Genomic DNA, 15,869 nt, shown 5'->3' on the forward strand with positions numbered 1-15,869 from the left:
TCACAGCTGGTCGTTGCAGCTGACTGGCCTGGGTAAATCCCTTCCATTGATATGCCATCCACAACAAAGACTCAACTACATGAGGAGGGTGTACTCAGCCCACATGAAGGGTTCATCTCCAGTACCCAGCTTGGGTGATACAGGAGGCTGTGCCACTGAAACCCTACAGGATACCTAGTACATTAGGCCACACTACCAAGACATGGAGTCAAAGCAGCTTTACCTAATACATAGGAACAAACACAGAGAGGCTGCCAGAATGAAGAGCAAAAGAAACATGGCCCAAAGGAAATAACAGATCAAAATTCCAGAAAAAGAAATGAACATAATGAAGATAAGCAATCTATCAGATACAGAGTTCAAAACACTGGTTATAAGGGTGCTCAAGGTACTTAGTGAGGATCTCAACAGCATAAAAAAATCCAGTCAGAAACAAAGGGTACAGTAATTAAACAGCAATTTACAGGAAAACAACAGTAGAGTGGATGGAGCCGAGAGTCAAATCAATGATCTGGAAAACAAGGAAGCAAAAAACAACCAATTAGAACAACAAGAAGAGAAAGGAATCCATAAAAACAAGGATAGTATAGGCAGCCTCTGGGACAAGTTCAAGAGGTCCAACTTTTGCAAGGTGCCAGAAGGAGGAGAGAAAGAGCAAGAAAATGAAACTCTATTTGAAAAAATAGTGAAAGAAAACTTCCCTAATTTGGTTAAGAAAATAGACATACAAATCCAGGAAGAACAGAGACCTGAACAAGATGGATGCAAAGAGCCTCACTCCAAGACACATCAGTATTAAAATGCCAAAGGTTGAAGATAAGAGAGACTCTTTAAAGCAGCAAGAGCAAAGAAGCTACCAACAAGAGAGTTCCTACAAGATTGTCAGCTGATTTCTCAAAAGAAACTTTGCAGGCTAGAAGGGATTGACAAGAAATAATCCAAAGTCATGAAAAGCGGGGACCCTACAGCCAGATTGCTCTACCCTGTAAAGCTATCATTTAGAATCGAAGGGCAGATAAAGAGCTTCCCAGACAAAAAACTGAAGGAGTTCATCATCACTAAACTATTATTATATGTAGTGTTAAAGGGACTTAAGAAAAAGATCAAAACTGTGAACATGAAAGTGGCTTAAAAAAATAGATATCTATCAACAATTGACTCTGAAAAACAAACTAGGCAATGAAGAAGAACAGAGACAGAATCATGGAAATGGAGAAGGTTTTGATGGTTGCCAGATGGGAGGGGCTGTGGAGAATGGGTGAAGAGGCGAGGGGATTAAGAAGTACAAATAGGTAGTTACAGAACAGCCATGGGGATGTAAAGTACAGTATAGGAAATGGAGTAGCCATAGAATTTATAGGCATGACCCATGGACATGAATAAAGTGGAGGGATTGCCTGAAGGAGTGGAGGAGTGCTGGGTGGAGGGGGGCAAAGGAGGAAATATCAGGACAACTGTAATAGCATAATTAATAAAATATAATTTGAAAAAATATGCAAAGAACCTCCCATATTTTGCCATGTATAGTGTGTACATTTTTGCCCAAATTTTTGAGGGAAAAATATGAATGTGCATTATAAATGGGTAGTACTAATTCTGTATCTATATAATTTTTAAAATTTTTCTTATGTTAAAAGTGTAATTGTAGAAAGCAATAACAATATCCATATGCAAAATAATACCCTGGAATACTATAAGCAGTTTTGTTTCTAAATAGAAATAAATAAGTACATTTTTGGATTAAAAAAATTTAAAGATTTTTTTTCCTGAAAGTTTGGGCAAAAAACCTGGGTGCACACATACATGGGAGCATATTATACATGGTAAAATATGGTAAATAGACACTTCTCCAAAGAGGACATACAGATCGCCAACAGACATATGAAAACATGCCTAATGTCACTAATTATCAGCGAGATGCAGATTAAAATCTCAATGAGATATCACCTCATATCTATCAAAATGATTATCATCAATAAATCGCGTTGGGTGAATATTCGAGGAAAGGGAACTCTATTGCACTGTTGGTGGGAATGCAGATTGGTGCATCCACTGTGGAAAACAGTGTGGCGTTTCTCCTCAAAAACTTAAAATTGAACTGCTATATGACCCAGCAATTCCACCTCTGGGAATATAACCCGAAGAAATCTGAAACACTAATTTGAAAAAATATACGCATCCCTGTTTATTGTATTGTTATTTACAATAGCCAAGATTGGGATGTAATTTAAGTGACCATCAGTAGACAAGTGGATAAAAATCCTTGGTGCATTTACACAATGGAATACTACTTGGCTGTAAAAATAAAGAACTCTTACCTTTTGGGACAGCATGGATGGACCTGGAGAGTATTATGCTTAGTGAAATAAGCCAGTCAGAAAAAAGACAAATAGTATATGGTGTCACTTATGTGTGGAATCTAATGAATAAAATAAACTAAGAAATATAGATACAGATTCATAGATACTGAGAACAGAATGATAGCTTTTAGAGGAGAGAGGGTTTGAGGAGCTGGGTTAAAAAGGTGAAAGGATTTAGCAAACAAACAAACAAAAAAACCCCTCATAGACACAGACAACAGTATGGTGATTACCAGAGGGAAGGGGGCGCAGTGAGAGGTAGAAGAGGGTAAAAAGGATGTTGACAAAAGGTGGCTTTGGGTGGTAAACACAATACAGTATATGGATATTGTATTATAGTATGAGACACCTGAAACCTATATAATTTGATTATCCAATGACTCCCCAATAAATTATATAAAAATTAAGAAAAAGATTCAAAACAAATAGACCCTTAGGAACATTGTATAATGAATTAAACTGTAAATTTAATGACTTAAAGGATGGACTAATAAGCATGGGAGCGCTCTTCAGAATGGATGAGCAGATGTAACTTATTGGAGTGTTGTTTCAGGACTGTTTGAGAGTAAAAGCTGATGCAGTGTAGTAAAGGTAGCACTCACTGTTTAGTGTGTTTTAATCTTGGCTTTGCCACTTGTTACATAAGCTCATACTTTTTATGTTTCAGTTTTCTCAACTATGAGAAGAATAATAGCATTACCTCACAGGTGTCATGACAATTAAATGGCTTTATATATGTACATAATACACTCAGTATTTATTATTATTAAATGAATGAAGGAAGGATTGAAAACACGGACAAAAAGCAAAATACTATAAATAATAGCAGGCAGTTTGTAATAGAATAAAACAGGATTTTAGACATGAAATATATAACAAATAATTCACTGTTATTAGTAAAATTGAAAATTAAAAAGAGCTGAAGGGATGATTAGTGAATTGGAAGACAGCTCTAAGGAGATACTATTCAGAGAGCAGAAGGACAGATAAAAAGATACAATTTACTAAAGAGAAGCTTGTGAAAATGGAAGTCTAACTTATTGTACAATGATGGGAGGTAATTTTAAAAGAGATACTTCCTGAGGGTATTTCTGACTTGATAATAGGAAAGGATCTTCAGGTCAGGAGCAAATCTTTCTTGAGCAGGACAATATCCACACCTACGTACATCCTAATGAAATCATAGGTAAGCTAATCTTAAAAGCTGCCAGAGAGAAAACTTTAGTGATAAAGGACTAACATTTAGGACAGCAGCAGACTTTTCAACAACAACAGGAGCAAGAGTATGGTAGAGTAAAATCTTTGAAGTTTAGTGAAAAACACTGGCAACTTACAGTTCTGTACCCAGCTAAACTGTCATTCTTTAGTAGATATAAAATAAAGACATTTTTCAGACTAACAAAAACCAAGAGAATTTTCTAATAGGAAGAACTGCTAAAAAGAAAAATTTTATCTAGAAGGAAGGAATGAGATGCAGGAAAGAATAGTTGAAAAAGGACATTAATATGACAGAAAATAATCACACATCAAAATAATAGTTTGGCACAGGCATAACAACAACAGTACCATTCAACCTGAGCTCTTAAATCAGTTGAGGTTTAATCCAATAAAAGTGAAGACTTTTGGAAAAAGATCATAAAAGGAAAACCTCATCAGTTGCTGCTACCTGTTGGAGTAATTCTGCTAGATGATAGAGCAGGTAACATTTCACATCTAGATTGTTTTTGTCTTTCCCATTAAGAAGAATATCATGGGGCTGAATAGGGTAGGATGTATATTTCAAGAGTGGAAAAATGAAAATGAAGCCTGAGATGTGTGAAGAGATATTATAAGAAAGCGTCCAAGAAATCTACAACCTTGCTACACAAAGTGTGATTTAAACACCAGCAGTATTGGCTCATATAAGAGCTTGTTTGAAACTCTAAATCTTGAGCTACTTTAGATCTATTGAATCAGAGTTTGCACATTTTTGATTTTGGATTTCATTTATATTTTATTACAACATTACTACCTATGGTATTATGTATCCATAGTTTGTATTTTCACATAACAGTCTCCTCAGTTTGAGAAGTGTTACGAATTTTTTTGTCTTTTTGGCTAGGATAGTTAAATCCCAGGTGCAAATAAAGTTACTGATCTGTTATTGATCATCATAACTTCAGTCATGAAGGCAAGAGAGGTTTTTGAGGCTAGCTTTGAGGAAATGCTATTTTCATTTTCCAAAAAAAAAAAAAAAAAGGAAGAAAGGGTATTGCCACATCTATGCACAATATACTTTTTTCCTAAGTTCATTTTTAGAATGGAATATTGGAAGACCTTCAAGATTAAGTAGTGATTACTAAAAAATCACCACTGAAACTAGGTCATCTCAGACTCATTTTATCTTCTTTGCAAGGAAGACTGGAAGATCAGGAATATATGGCAGATACAGTAGATCTATACCTTTCAAGGCATTGGCAATACAATGCAAATAAGATGAGGAAATGTAAGCTGGGTAAAAGGATAATTAGGTTTCTTCATAACTGTAAAATGACTTTTCCCAAAAGATGGTGTCTAATCATGTATGTTAACCTACATGTAAGTGTCTGGTAGTATCTCTTATTTCTCTAACCTTGACTTTTTCTTGTCAAATATTTTTATTAATGAATTGGAAAAAAATATGGGAGAGGAGTGCATAATATGCATGTTAATAACAAATTCAGCATTCCAGAAGATGTATAAAGAGCAAACTAGTGGGCTAAGTCAAGCAGGATAAAATTTAAAAGGGTGACTATAAAAATCTTTGGGTTTTTTTTATCCCTTTCTTCAGCAAAGAGCTAGCAAAAACCAAAATGAAACAAAACCATAGAGACCAAAACAAGCAAAGCACTGCTCTTGCTGGTGTGGCTCAGTTTGTTGGAGTGTAGTCTCATAGCCTTAAATATTGCGGGTTGGATTCCTGGTCAGGGTACATACCCAGGTTGCGGGCCCGATTCCCAGTCGGGGTCCCTACAAGAAGCAACCAATTGATGTTTTTCTCTTTCTCCCTGTCCTCCCTTCCTCTCTCTCTGAAAAAAAAGAGATGCCAAAAATAATCTAGGTTTAAAAAAAAACAAACAGCAAAACAAAAGTCTACTTAAGTAATCCTAGTGGCTGTCCCCCTCCCTTGGAAAACCCCCCCAACAAATCTTTAATCTTCGATTGTACTTGAAGTGTCTGGGAATAAAGATGAGGTGATTAGACCACACTTAAAATATTGAGTTCTAGGTACAATGGTTTAATAGACATTGGCATATTTAAGCATGTTCAGACTGAAAGTATCTGACACCTTGGCATGTCAAGGAACACTTGAAGGTTAGCTTGGAAAAGTAACACTCTTTGGAGTGCATGCTAGCCTGAATGTATCTAAATGACTGTTAAGTGGAAGAGAATGTGGCCTGTGGGGTCAAACTTGGGCCAAATTGGGCTGATGGATAAAACTACAGAAATGCATTTTTTTTTTTTTACTTCAAGATAAGAGAGAGGTTTTTTTTTGTTTTGTTTTGTTTTGTTTTTTAACTATAGCTGTTACAAGCAGAGTGTGGGCATACTCTAGAGAGGAACCACTTACCTGGTTTTTACTGGAGGTGTTAAAATACTCTAGAAGCCTGCTTAAAAGGGATATTGTATGAAGAGATTCAGGTTTTAGATGAGAGACTCAATCATGTGACCTTAAGGGTCCTTCCAGTGTGGAAATTTCTCATTGATTCTAAGGGTTTTCACAGACAGGGCTTTAAGGCTAAGTTGATATTAATTCTGATATTACTGACGTGTTGGCTTAGAGGGGTCAAGATAGAACTAGGTTGGCTGGCTGCTTTATTGGATTTGCAGAGACCAAGAGTATTAACATTTCCGCTGGGGATGCATAGCTTATTACAGTATATACTTTATATAGCCAATTTGTGTCTTTTTTGTTTGCTCTACATTTTTAAGGGAAAGTGGGTGGAGATGATGTTAATGTTGGTTTTTTAGATTATATAAATTTGCAGCTTTATTTTTGGTCAACAAAGTACAATTAAACTGTACTGTGAAATGGTCTTTTTGATATTTTTCTGAGCTCTTCAGGTTTTTGTCATGTATGTGGCATCAAACAGAGCTTAATGTAGTTTGTTGAAATAGCCTTTTTAAAAAGGCTTACTTGTTTTTTTGTTTGTTTGTTTGTTTTTTGGATAAATACTCACAAGTGGAATTGCTGGATCATATATTTAGCTTTTTGAGGAATCTCCACATTGTTTCCTATAGGGGCCAACCAGTTTGTATTCCTATCAACAGTGCACAAAGTGTCCCTGTTCTCAAATCTTTGCCAACACATGTTATTTGTTGACTTTTTAATAATAGCTATTCTGGCTCATGTGAGGTCATATCTCATTATCGTTTTGATTTATGTTTCTCTGATGGTTAGTGATGTTGAGCATCTTTACATTTTGTCTGTTGGCCATCTATTAATGTATGTCTTCTTTGGAGAAATGTTTCTGTATGTTTATTAGAGTATTACATACAATAGCCAAGATATGGAAGCAACCTAGGTGTCCATGATAGGTGAATGAATAAAGAAGATATTTTAAAAAGTATGTATGTATATATACATGCATGTATATATGTGCATGTATGTGCTGGGTGCATGCTGCTACTCCAGCACAGTTGATGTGAATAAACAAGGTCTTACTCCTCCTGCTGGGAACGGTGTTAGGGTGATGACTGTGTCCTGCTAGTCTCTGATGTGCTTTCTTGAGTATGTTTTTTGTGGTCTGGAAAATAAGGACCTCACACAAAATTATACTATGAATTTTAATTCACTCCAAACCAAAAAATCAGTTTAGAATTTAGAGCAATTAATATAGTAGTAGCTAAGTGGTTTTTGTGGTTGTTTTATGTCAGAGCTCTGGACCAGCACATTTAAATTCTGCATTTCATGAAAAGCAACTGAGGAAAGCTTAAAGATTTTGTTTTCTTGCACTATAGAAAGGATCATTAGAAAACTCGGTAAATCACATAATTCATCTTTCCATTGGATTTTAATTCTTGTGCTGAGGTTTTCAGTGCTGAATTTGGGCACCCAAACTGGACCTTTTTAGTGTAACATCTCTTGGATTCACTGGGCTTGGCTTATTGTGGTTCTGCTATATGTCAGTAAAATGCATTTAAAAAAAAATCACTGCTGAATATTCTTTTCTGTGTCCTTGTCTCTGACGAAAACTTTAAGTAGACTGCTATCTTAACACGTCAAGTTTACCGTCCATATCATATTCTTGGATATCTTTCATTTGCTGTTTGTAATTTTCAACAGATAGATTATATACATCTTCTGTTAAATTTATACCTAAGTACTGAATTTTGGGGGAGCAATGGTAAATGGTCATAAGCTTTGAAAACTGAAGTTTAATATTGAGTCATATTTAATTTTGGCCAGTTCACAAAATTTCTACATTTTACTTATTTATTTTTTTCAATTGCAGCTTGTATTCAGTATTATTTTGTATTAGTTGCAGGTGCACAGCATAGTGTTTAGACAATCAGATACTTTACAAAGTGGTTCCCCTGATATTTCACGTACTCACATGGCACTGTACATAGTTATTACAGTATGCTCTACTTTACATCCTGTGAGTATTTTGTGACTATCAATTTGTACTTCTTAATCCCTTCACCTTTTCCACCCAGTCCCCCAGCCCCTCTCCATTCTGGCAACCATCAATCTGATTTCTGTTAGATAAAATAATAAATACTAAAATGGTATCATGATGTGCAGAAGTTTTAAATTTAACCTAGCCAGATTTATCAATATTTTTTCTTCATGATATATCTCTTTTGTGACTTAAAAAAAAATCCTTTCATGCATCGATGTTCTAAAAGTATTTTCTTATATTTCCTTTTAGAAGTTTTAAAGATTTGCTTCTCTTACATAAACCTTTAATTCACCCAGAATTCATTTCTGTGTATTATATGAGTTAGGGATTTTTGCCCCACTCTCAATATGGGTAGTCAGTTCTCTATAAACAATTTACTGAATACTCTATTGTCTTCTTTTCACTGATTACAGTGTCACCTCTGTTTTACATATGTGTGAATCTGCAGCTGAGTTCTGTTGCAGAGGGCTATTGCCTCATTCCTATAGTAATACTATGCTTTCTAATTTTGCTTTGAAAAAAACTGCACAAATGTATTGACATACATTGCATATATTTGAAATGTACAATTTGGTAAGTTTTGACATATGCACCTGTAAATTCAATACCACACTCAAGATAATACTATCCCTAAAGTTTTCTTGTACCTCTTTGTGATCCTTTCTCTTGCCCCTCTCTGATATTCTTCACTATTCCCCTCTTCCTCCTTCAATCCCTTGAAACCCATTATCTGCTTTCTATTACTGCAATTAGTTTGCATTTTCTAGAATTTTATATATATGAAATCATACACTATATACTCTTTTTGTCTAGCTCTGAGGGAGGAGTGTAATTCAGACTTAGTGATTATGATTGTAGAATCTGTAGACAGACCATTTAATCTTAAATTCCTGTTCTGTCACTTATTTATAGCTCTGATATCTTGGGCCTGCTCTCCTCTCTAAGGCCTAGTTTCCCAGGTGGCCATGGGAGAGTGAAATTTTCCACAGGGAGAATGCTTGAGGATAGAATTTGTGAGAATTTTTAATACACTGTGTTTACAATTGGCAAGCATATGAGTATATGACCATATACAGGAGGGTTCAGAAGTTAAAAGATAGAATGAAAATGGTTTAATATAGAATTCAATATTTGTAAAATAAATATGACCAAAAAGGGATGATATGAGGCTGTATTTGAGAGGATTGCTCAGGCTAGGAGAAAAACAAGGGAAACCAGAATAGAGATCAATAACGAAAAAGATAGGGATGATAGATCAGAGGTTACCTTGTGGACAAAGAATATATTTAGTAGTCATGGAAGAAAGAAAAGAATTGTTTCAAAAATAAGATTTTCAGAGTTTGAAAGTTCTTAGGTGGACCCTTCCAGAAAATAACATGGTTAACCATGTATCATTTATTAAGGTAAAGTAGAGGAATATTAGAGGTTAAAGAGGGTTTATTGATAGGGTTTGTGAAGAATTATAAGTGGTACCCAAAGTGATTGCTTCCCCAATTTCTGGCTTGATGGCATTTAAGTGGTTGGTAGAAATGTAGTATAACAGAGTGAAAGCTGGTTAATTTACATTTTTTCCTTTCCAGCATAGTTCAATGTGATTTGTAAGTACATAATGACTTAACTATAGCAGTCGTAAATGAGACTAGTCACCTAGGACATTTTCTGTAATAATGAGCAATCATTACCAAAATACACACAGTATTGGTTCTCAGATAACTTATAGTTTCGTTACAATATTGCATCTTTCTTGAGAGTTTTGCTCTACTCTAAATATGAGTCATTATCTATATTACCTGTTTTCTTTGTTGGTTAATCCATACTCAGATACGAACAATATTACAGGACAAGTTCAAGATTAAAGATGTTTTACAGAAACATGCTTGATGTCTTAGATTTGCACTGTCAGTTCGGTAGCTACCAGCCACATGTATTTATTGAGCACTCAAAATATGGCTAGTCCAAACTGAGATGTGATAATACAGTATGCGTTGGACTTTGAAGACAGTGAAAGAAAGAATATGAAATAGCTCATGAATAGTTTTTTATATGGATTAAACATTTGAAATGACAACATTGTGATAGGTTAGTTTAAATAAAATATATTATTAAAATTAATTTTGCCTGTTCCTTTTTTCCTTTTTAATGTAGCTATTATCACAGAATATTTAAAATTTCATATGTGACTTTCATATATGACTCATATTCCCACTGAACAGCACTTTCTTAATATGTAAGGAATCTACCGCCCTTTTTTTTACTGTAACCAAATGTGTAACTACTTGTTGAATTATAAATTCTTAGTGGAAAAGCAAAAAACTGAAAAAAAATTTTGGTATATGAGAATGCTTAAAGAAATTTGCTGTGGGTAGATTTAAAAATAAGTTTTATCATTAGATGTCTAGTTATTTTACAGTTATATCCAACAAAAGCTGTTCAACTTTGGGAAAAAAGGGAACTGGATATGAGACTTCAGCTGACTAGTCTTGTGACCTGAAAGTAGACCTTTGCTTTGCCTTGTACACATATCTAAGTGCATTACGGGATTGACTTAAAGCATCATGTCTTCTTGCGAGATTGTATTATCTGATACAGCAAGTGTCATGCTTGGTAATGCTTATGGTTTCTTTCCAGTATTAGATTTTATAGAGCAGTGTAGTATCATTTGGGAACAGAAATTAGAAATGCTAATTCTTGAGCCCCAACCCTCCTGAAACAGAAACTCTGATGTCTTGACAGGCAGTCTGTTTAAACGCTCCAAGTGATTCTAATGCACATAAAGTTTGAGAAACTTAGTTCTAGATTATGCTACTTTTATAGAAATAGCAAAACTCAACAGCTTTGTAACAATTCTCCATTTTATCTTCTTGATTCAGATTTATTTATCCTGCTGTCATCTGATGGTAATTTAATGGATATAAATTTTATTTTTATTATAAAAGCACTCACAAAATTTTAAGGTTAATTTCTAAATAGTAATAGTTATTTTTAGAGTAGCATTTTATTTGATTCTAATGAAAGTTCTAAAGTAGCATTTAGGCAACTAAACACATGTATTTGGAGGGAGTTCTCTTTATCATTTGTAAAAATCTTACATTCTCAGGTGGATGCTCTTCGATTGCGTTTGGAAGAAAAGGAAACCATGCTTAATAAGAAGACAAAACAAATTCAGGATATGGCTGAGGAGAAGGGAACACAAGCTGGTGAAATACATGACCTCAAGGACATGCTGGATGTTAAGGAGCGGAAGGTTAATGTTCTTCAGAAGAAGGTAAGCGCAGGTGTTCTGTGTTCATCTGGCATACATCATATATACATACCACTGAGTTGTACCTAAATGTTGTCAAAATGTCTTTCTCATTTCTGTTTATATTTTTGTGATTAGTACTTGAAACTATTACTGCAATAGGTAAATTCTTAAAACTGCTCAGCATATTCAGTTTTTAGAATTATTGAGTAAACACCATTCGTATCTTCACTAGTATTTTGCATGCTATTGTTTCTGAAAAGTGCCTTGTAAATTGTCAGTGTTTACATTGACATTCTTCTACTTCTGTCTTGGAACTGTAATGACATGGACTTGGGATGGTTGCAACTTATCTACATGATTAATAACACTAAAGTTTTGAATGGAAAACATGCTATTAAAATTAATATATAGTGTACATGTGTCAAAGGAAGGAAGAATTTCATTTTACCTTAATCATTATTGGAAAGAGGCTAACTTTGGAATAAATAAGTACTAATTATTTTTTTCTTTTTTAGCTTAATTAATGGATGCCCTTGAGGTAACAGTATAGTGGACACTGGTAGTTATTATTCATCTCCATTGAGATGATATGATGGATTAGAAATATTTGACATTATCCTAGTTTATTTTTAACTTTTAACAATAGCCAGGGAATAAAACTCTTTTCTAAACCTCAAGATCAGCTTTTCTTTTATATACAGAGGACCATGTCCTGTATTTGTCCTATTTTATATTAGTTTGGTTTTCCATTTACTTCCTATAGGTAAACATAAAAATTTGATCCCTCTAAATATCAGTTGAATACATCTTGTTAGTTGATGCTAATATGTTTTAAATTTTTATGCATGTGTATGTATATGTGTGTCTAGATATAAATATATATATATATTTTTCCTCACTGTTTTCTCCCAACTGCTTACTTTCCCTTACTTGTTTTTTATATATTCTTCCAGAAACAGTCTACCTATACACAGAAATATTCTTTTTACTTTTACCTCTTTTTACTTTTTTCCACAAAAATGTTTCTTTTAACCCAGATGTTACCATTCCTTATGGCCTGTTTCTTTCTTTTTCTTCTGTTAATATATTTTGGAGTTCTTCCAAGGGTTTACTCATTGTTACTGAAAACACTGTATAGACATACTTTAATGTGTTTAACAAGGTTTCTACCAGGGGATGTTTGGTTTGCTTAAAATTTCTGCTTTTACCTAAGTAATGCTGCAGTTACAAAGTATTGTACATGTTTAATGTATACATATATGGAGTATATTTATAGGTAAATTCCTTGAAGCAGAATTGTTACATGAGAAGACATGCATTTGTAATGGTGGATTTTGCTAAGTAACAAGTATATAGGTTAGAACCCAAAAGCTGTTTGGAAGTGATACATATCTTATTTTTAACTAGGTATACATTGTTTTAAAAAATTTTTAACTGTGACTGGAGGTTAGAAGTTAGGATTAAAACTTATTTTCCTGAAATAATCACAATTCCCAAAAATAGAATGGCAATACTTATGCTAGCCACTTTATATCTCTAATCTTGTTTAGTTCATCCATTCATTTGGCAGTGTCTTTAGATATTGATTGATCTATCTCAAATCAGGAGCTAAATTTTTAGACCATGACACATAATAAGTCATGTATTTTACATGTGGCTCAGTGGACACATTCATCTGTATCCACATGTAGTATAGGTCTTTAGAGGCTATAGCTAAACCTTTCATCAAATATACTTTAACTTATGAGAATACTTTGAACTATGTTTTACCATTTCTTAAAGGAATTTAAAAAATGCTGGTCCTGACCCATTAAATAATTTCAGTACTTACTAAGGAAACACTTTTACACCTTGGCATCCTACGCCCCATGCTTCTCTATTCCTATCACCTAAACAAAAAGAAACCCAAAAGAAACTTCAGACATAATTTGTACAAATTTGTTTAGCTTTTAAAAAGAGGTAACTTCATAGTTTGACATAAGGTTGGTCTTACTCCAAAAGGCAGCTTTTTCCCTTTACAGCACTTCCCCCATTGTAGTATTAGATGGCAATAAGCATTAAAACATTACTTTAAATAAACTTTTTAATGTATTTATTGTTTACTGAGGTGAAATATACATATAACAGGATAAATCATTTTAAACAATCCAAAAAAGCATTTAGTGTACTGCCACCACTTCTGTCTAGTTTTAATACTTCTTTATTTTTCTTTTTAAAATTAATTTTAAAATTTTCGAAGTTGCCGTTGACATTTAATTTTATATTAGTCTCAAGTGTGCAGCATAATGGTTAGATATTTGTATAACTGATGAGGTGATTCCCCCAGTAAGTCTAGTATCCACCTTACACCATACATAGTTATATTATTGACTCTGTTCCCTATTCTGTACTTTACATCTCATGACTATTTTGTGTCATTTTGTACTTCTTAATCCTTTCACCTTTTTACCCAGTCCCTAAGCCCCCTCCAACAACCATCAGTTTGTTCTCTGTATCTATCAGTCTGTTTCTGTTTTGTTTGTTTATTTTGTTTTTTAGATTCCACATGTAAGTGAAATCATGGTGTTTTTTCTTTTTCTGTCTTAATTTCACTAAGCATAATTCCCTCTAGGTCCATTCACAGTGTTGCAAATGGTAAGATTTCACCTTTTTTTAATTGCTGGGTAATACTCCATTTTATATATGTACTACATCTTCTTTATCTAGTCATCTATTGATGGACACTTAGGTTATATCCATATCTTGGCTATTGTAAATAGTGGGATGCATGTGTCTTTTTGAATTAGTGTCTTGGATTTCTTTGGTTAAATACTGGAAACTGGATTGCTGGTTCATATGGTAGTTCTATTTTTAAATTTTTATGAACCTGCGTACTGTTTTCCATAGTGGCTACACCAATGTGCCCACTAACAATGTATAAAGGTTCCCTTTTCCCACATCTTCACCAGGAGTTCCTGTTTGTTGATTTATTAATAATAAGTATTCTGACAAGAGTGAGGAGATACCTCATTGTGGTTTTCATTTGTATTTCTTTGACCATTAATGATGTCAAGCATCTTTTCATGTCTGTTGGCCATCTGTCTCTTCTCTTTGGAGCAGTGTCTACTTAGATCCTCTGCCCATTTTAAAATGGGATTGTTTGTTTTTCTGATGTTAAGTTATATACATTTTTTATAGATTTTTGATATTCTTATCAGATGTATCATATGTAAATATGTTCTCCCATTCAGTAGGCTGTCTTTTTTGTTTCATTGATGGTTTCCTTTGCTGTGCAAAAACTTTTTAGTTTGATGTAGTCCCATGTGTTTACTTTTTCTTTTGTTCCTGTCCCTGAGGATATATATAAGAAAAAATACTGCTAAGAGAGAAATGTCAGAGGTTTTATCGCCCATGTTTTCTTCTAGGAGTTTCATGGTTTCAAGCCTTAAGTGTTGAATCCATTTTGAGTTTATTGCTATGTGGCATCAGCAAAAGTAGGTTTATAGTTGTGAGTACAAGAGTTTATTCTTGTATTATTTATTAATTTGTATTTGTCCATATGAACAACTGTAAACCCACTTTGCCAATCCCTGTATATGGTGTAAGAAGGTGGCCAAGTTTCTTTTTTCTTTTTTTTTTTTTGTATGTATCTATCCAATTTTCCCAACACCATTTATTGAATAGACTCTTTTTACCCCATTGTATGTTCTTGGATCCTTTGTGAAATAATTGACCATATTGGTGTGGGTTTATTTCTGGGATCTTTATTCTGTTGCATTGATCTATGCGTCTGTTTTTATGCCAGTGCCATGCTGTTTTGATACTATACCTTGTAGTGCAGTTTGATTTCAGGTAATGTGATACCTTCTTCTTTGTTCTTCTTTCTCAAGATTCCTTTGGCTATGGGCTTTTTTGTGTGATTCTGTGTAAATCTGAGGATTTTTCTTCTAGTTCTGTGAAAAATGCCATCGGTATTTTAATAAAGATTTCACTGAATCTGTGTATTACTTTAGGTAGTAAGGACATTTTAAGGATATTGATTCTTTCTATCTGTGAGCATGGTATATACTTTTCATCCCTTTGAACACATCCTGCCAATTGCTCCTGGCCTCCAAAATTTGTGTTGAGAAATGCTTGCAGGAAAATATCTTTCTCTTGCTGCTTTTTATATTCCTTCTTTGTCTTTAACTTTTGGCATTTTAAATATGATGTGTTTTGATACAGGTTTCTTTGGCTCTATTTTGTTTGGGTTTTTCTGTGTTTCCTGGACTTACATGTTTATTTCTTTCACCAGATTAGGGAAATTTTCAGTCATTATATCTTCAAATAAACTCATGTTTGCTCACCCTCTTCTTATTCTGGTACCCCTATGATGTGAATGTTGGTGTGTTTGATGTTGTCCCAAAGGTCCTTTAAACTATCCTCAGTTTTTTTCAGGGCGATTCCTTTTTTGTTTTTACTGTTTTAAATGAGTGTTTTCTGCTACCTTGGCTTTCAAGTCGCTCATTTGATCCCCTGCTTTATCTAATCTGATGTTGTTTCCATCTAATGTATTCTTCATTTTAGTTATTGTATTCTTCATTTTTGACTGGTTTCTTTTTCTGATTTCTATCTCTGTATAAGTACTCACTGAGTTCATCT

The 15,869-nt window shown here is 33.9% G+C and overlaps 1 protein-coding gene across 6 annotated transcripts in view; it reads left to right on the plus strand.

The window, feature by feature from the left end:
- Window positions 1-15,869, plus strand: part of ERC1 (ELKS/RAB6-interacting/CAST family member 1) — a 565,692-nt gene that overhangs the window by 149,000 nt on the left and 400,823 nt on the right. For all 6 annotated transcript variants that reach the window (XM_054577182.1, XM_054577180.1, XM_054577185.1 and 3 more), the window contains one exon: window positions 11,103-11,270. In XM_054577182.1, coding sequence (XP_054433157.1) covers window positions 11,103-11,270 — 168 coding nt within the window. The remainder of the gene's footprint in view (window positions 1-11,102; window positions 11,271-15,869) is intronic.

This window comes from Pteronotus mesoamericanus, unplaced genomic scaffold (genome assembly GCF_021234165.1).
Source record: "Pteronotus mesoamericanus isolate MK-2021 breed Mesoamerican mustached bat unplaced genomic scaffold, CSHL_Meso_final contig_41, whole genome shotgun sequence".
NCBI classification, from domain to species: Eukaryota; Metazoa; Chordata; class Mammalia; order Chiroptera; family Mormoopidae; genus Pteronotus; species Pteronotus mesoamericanus.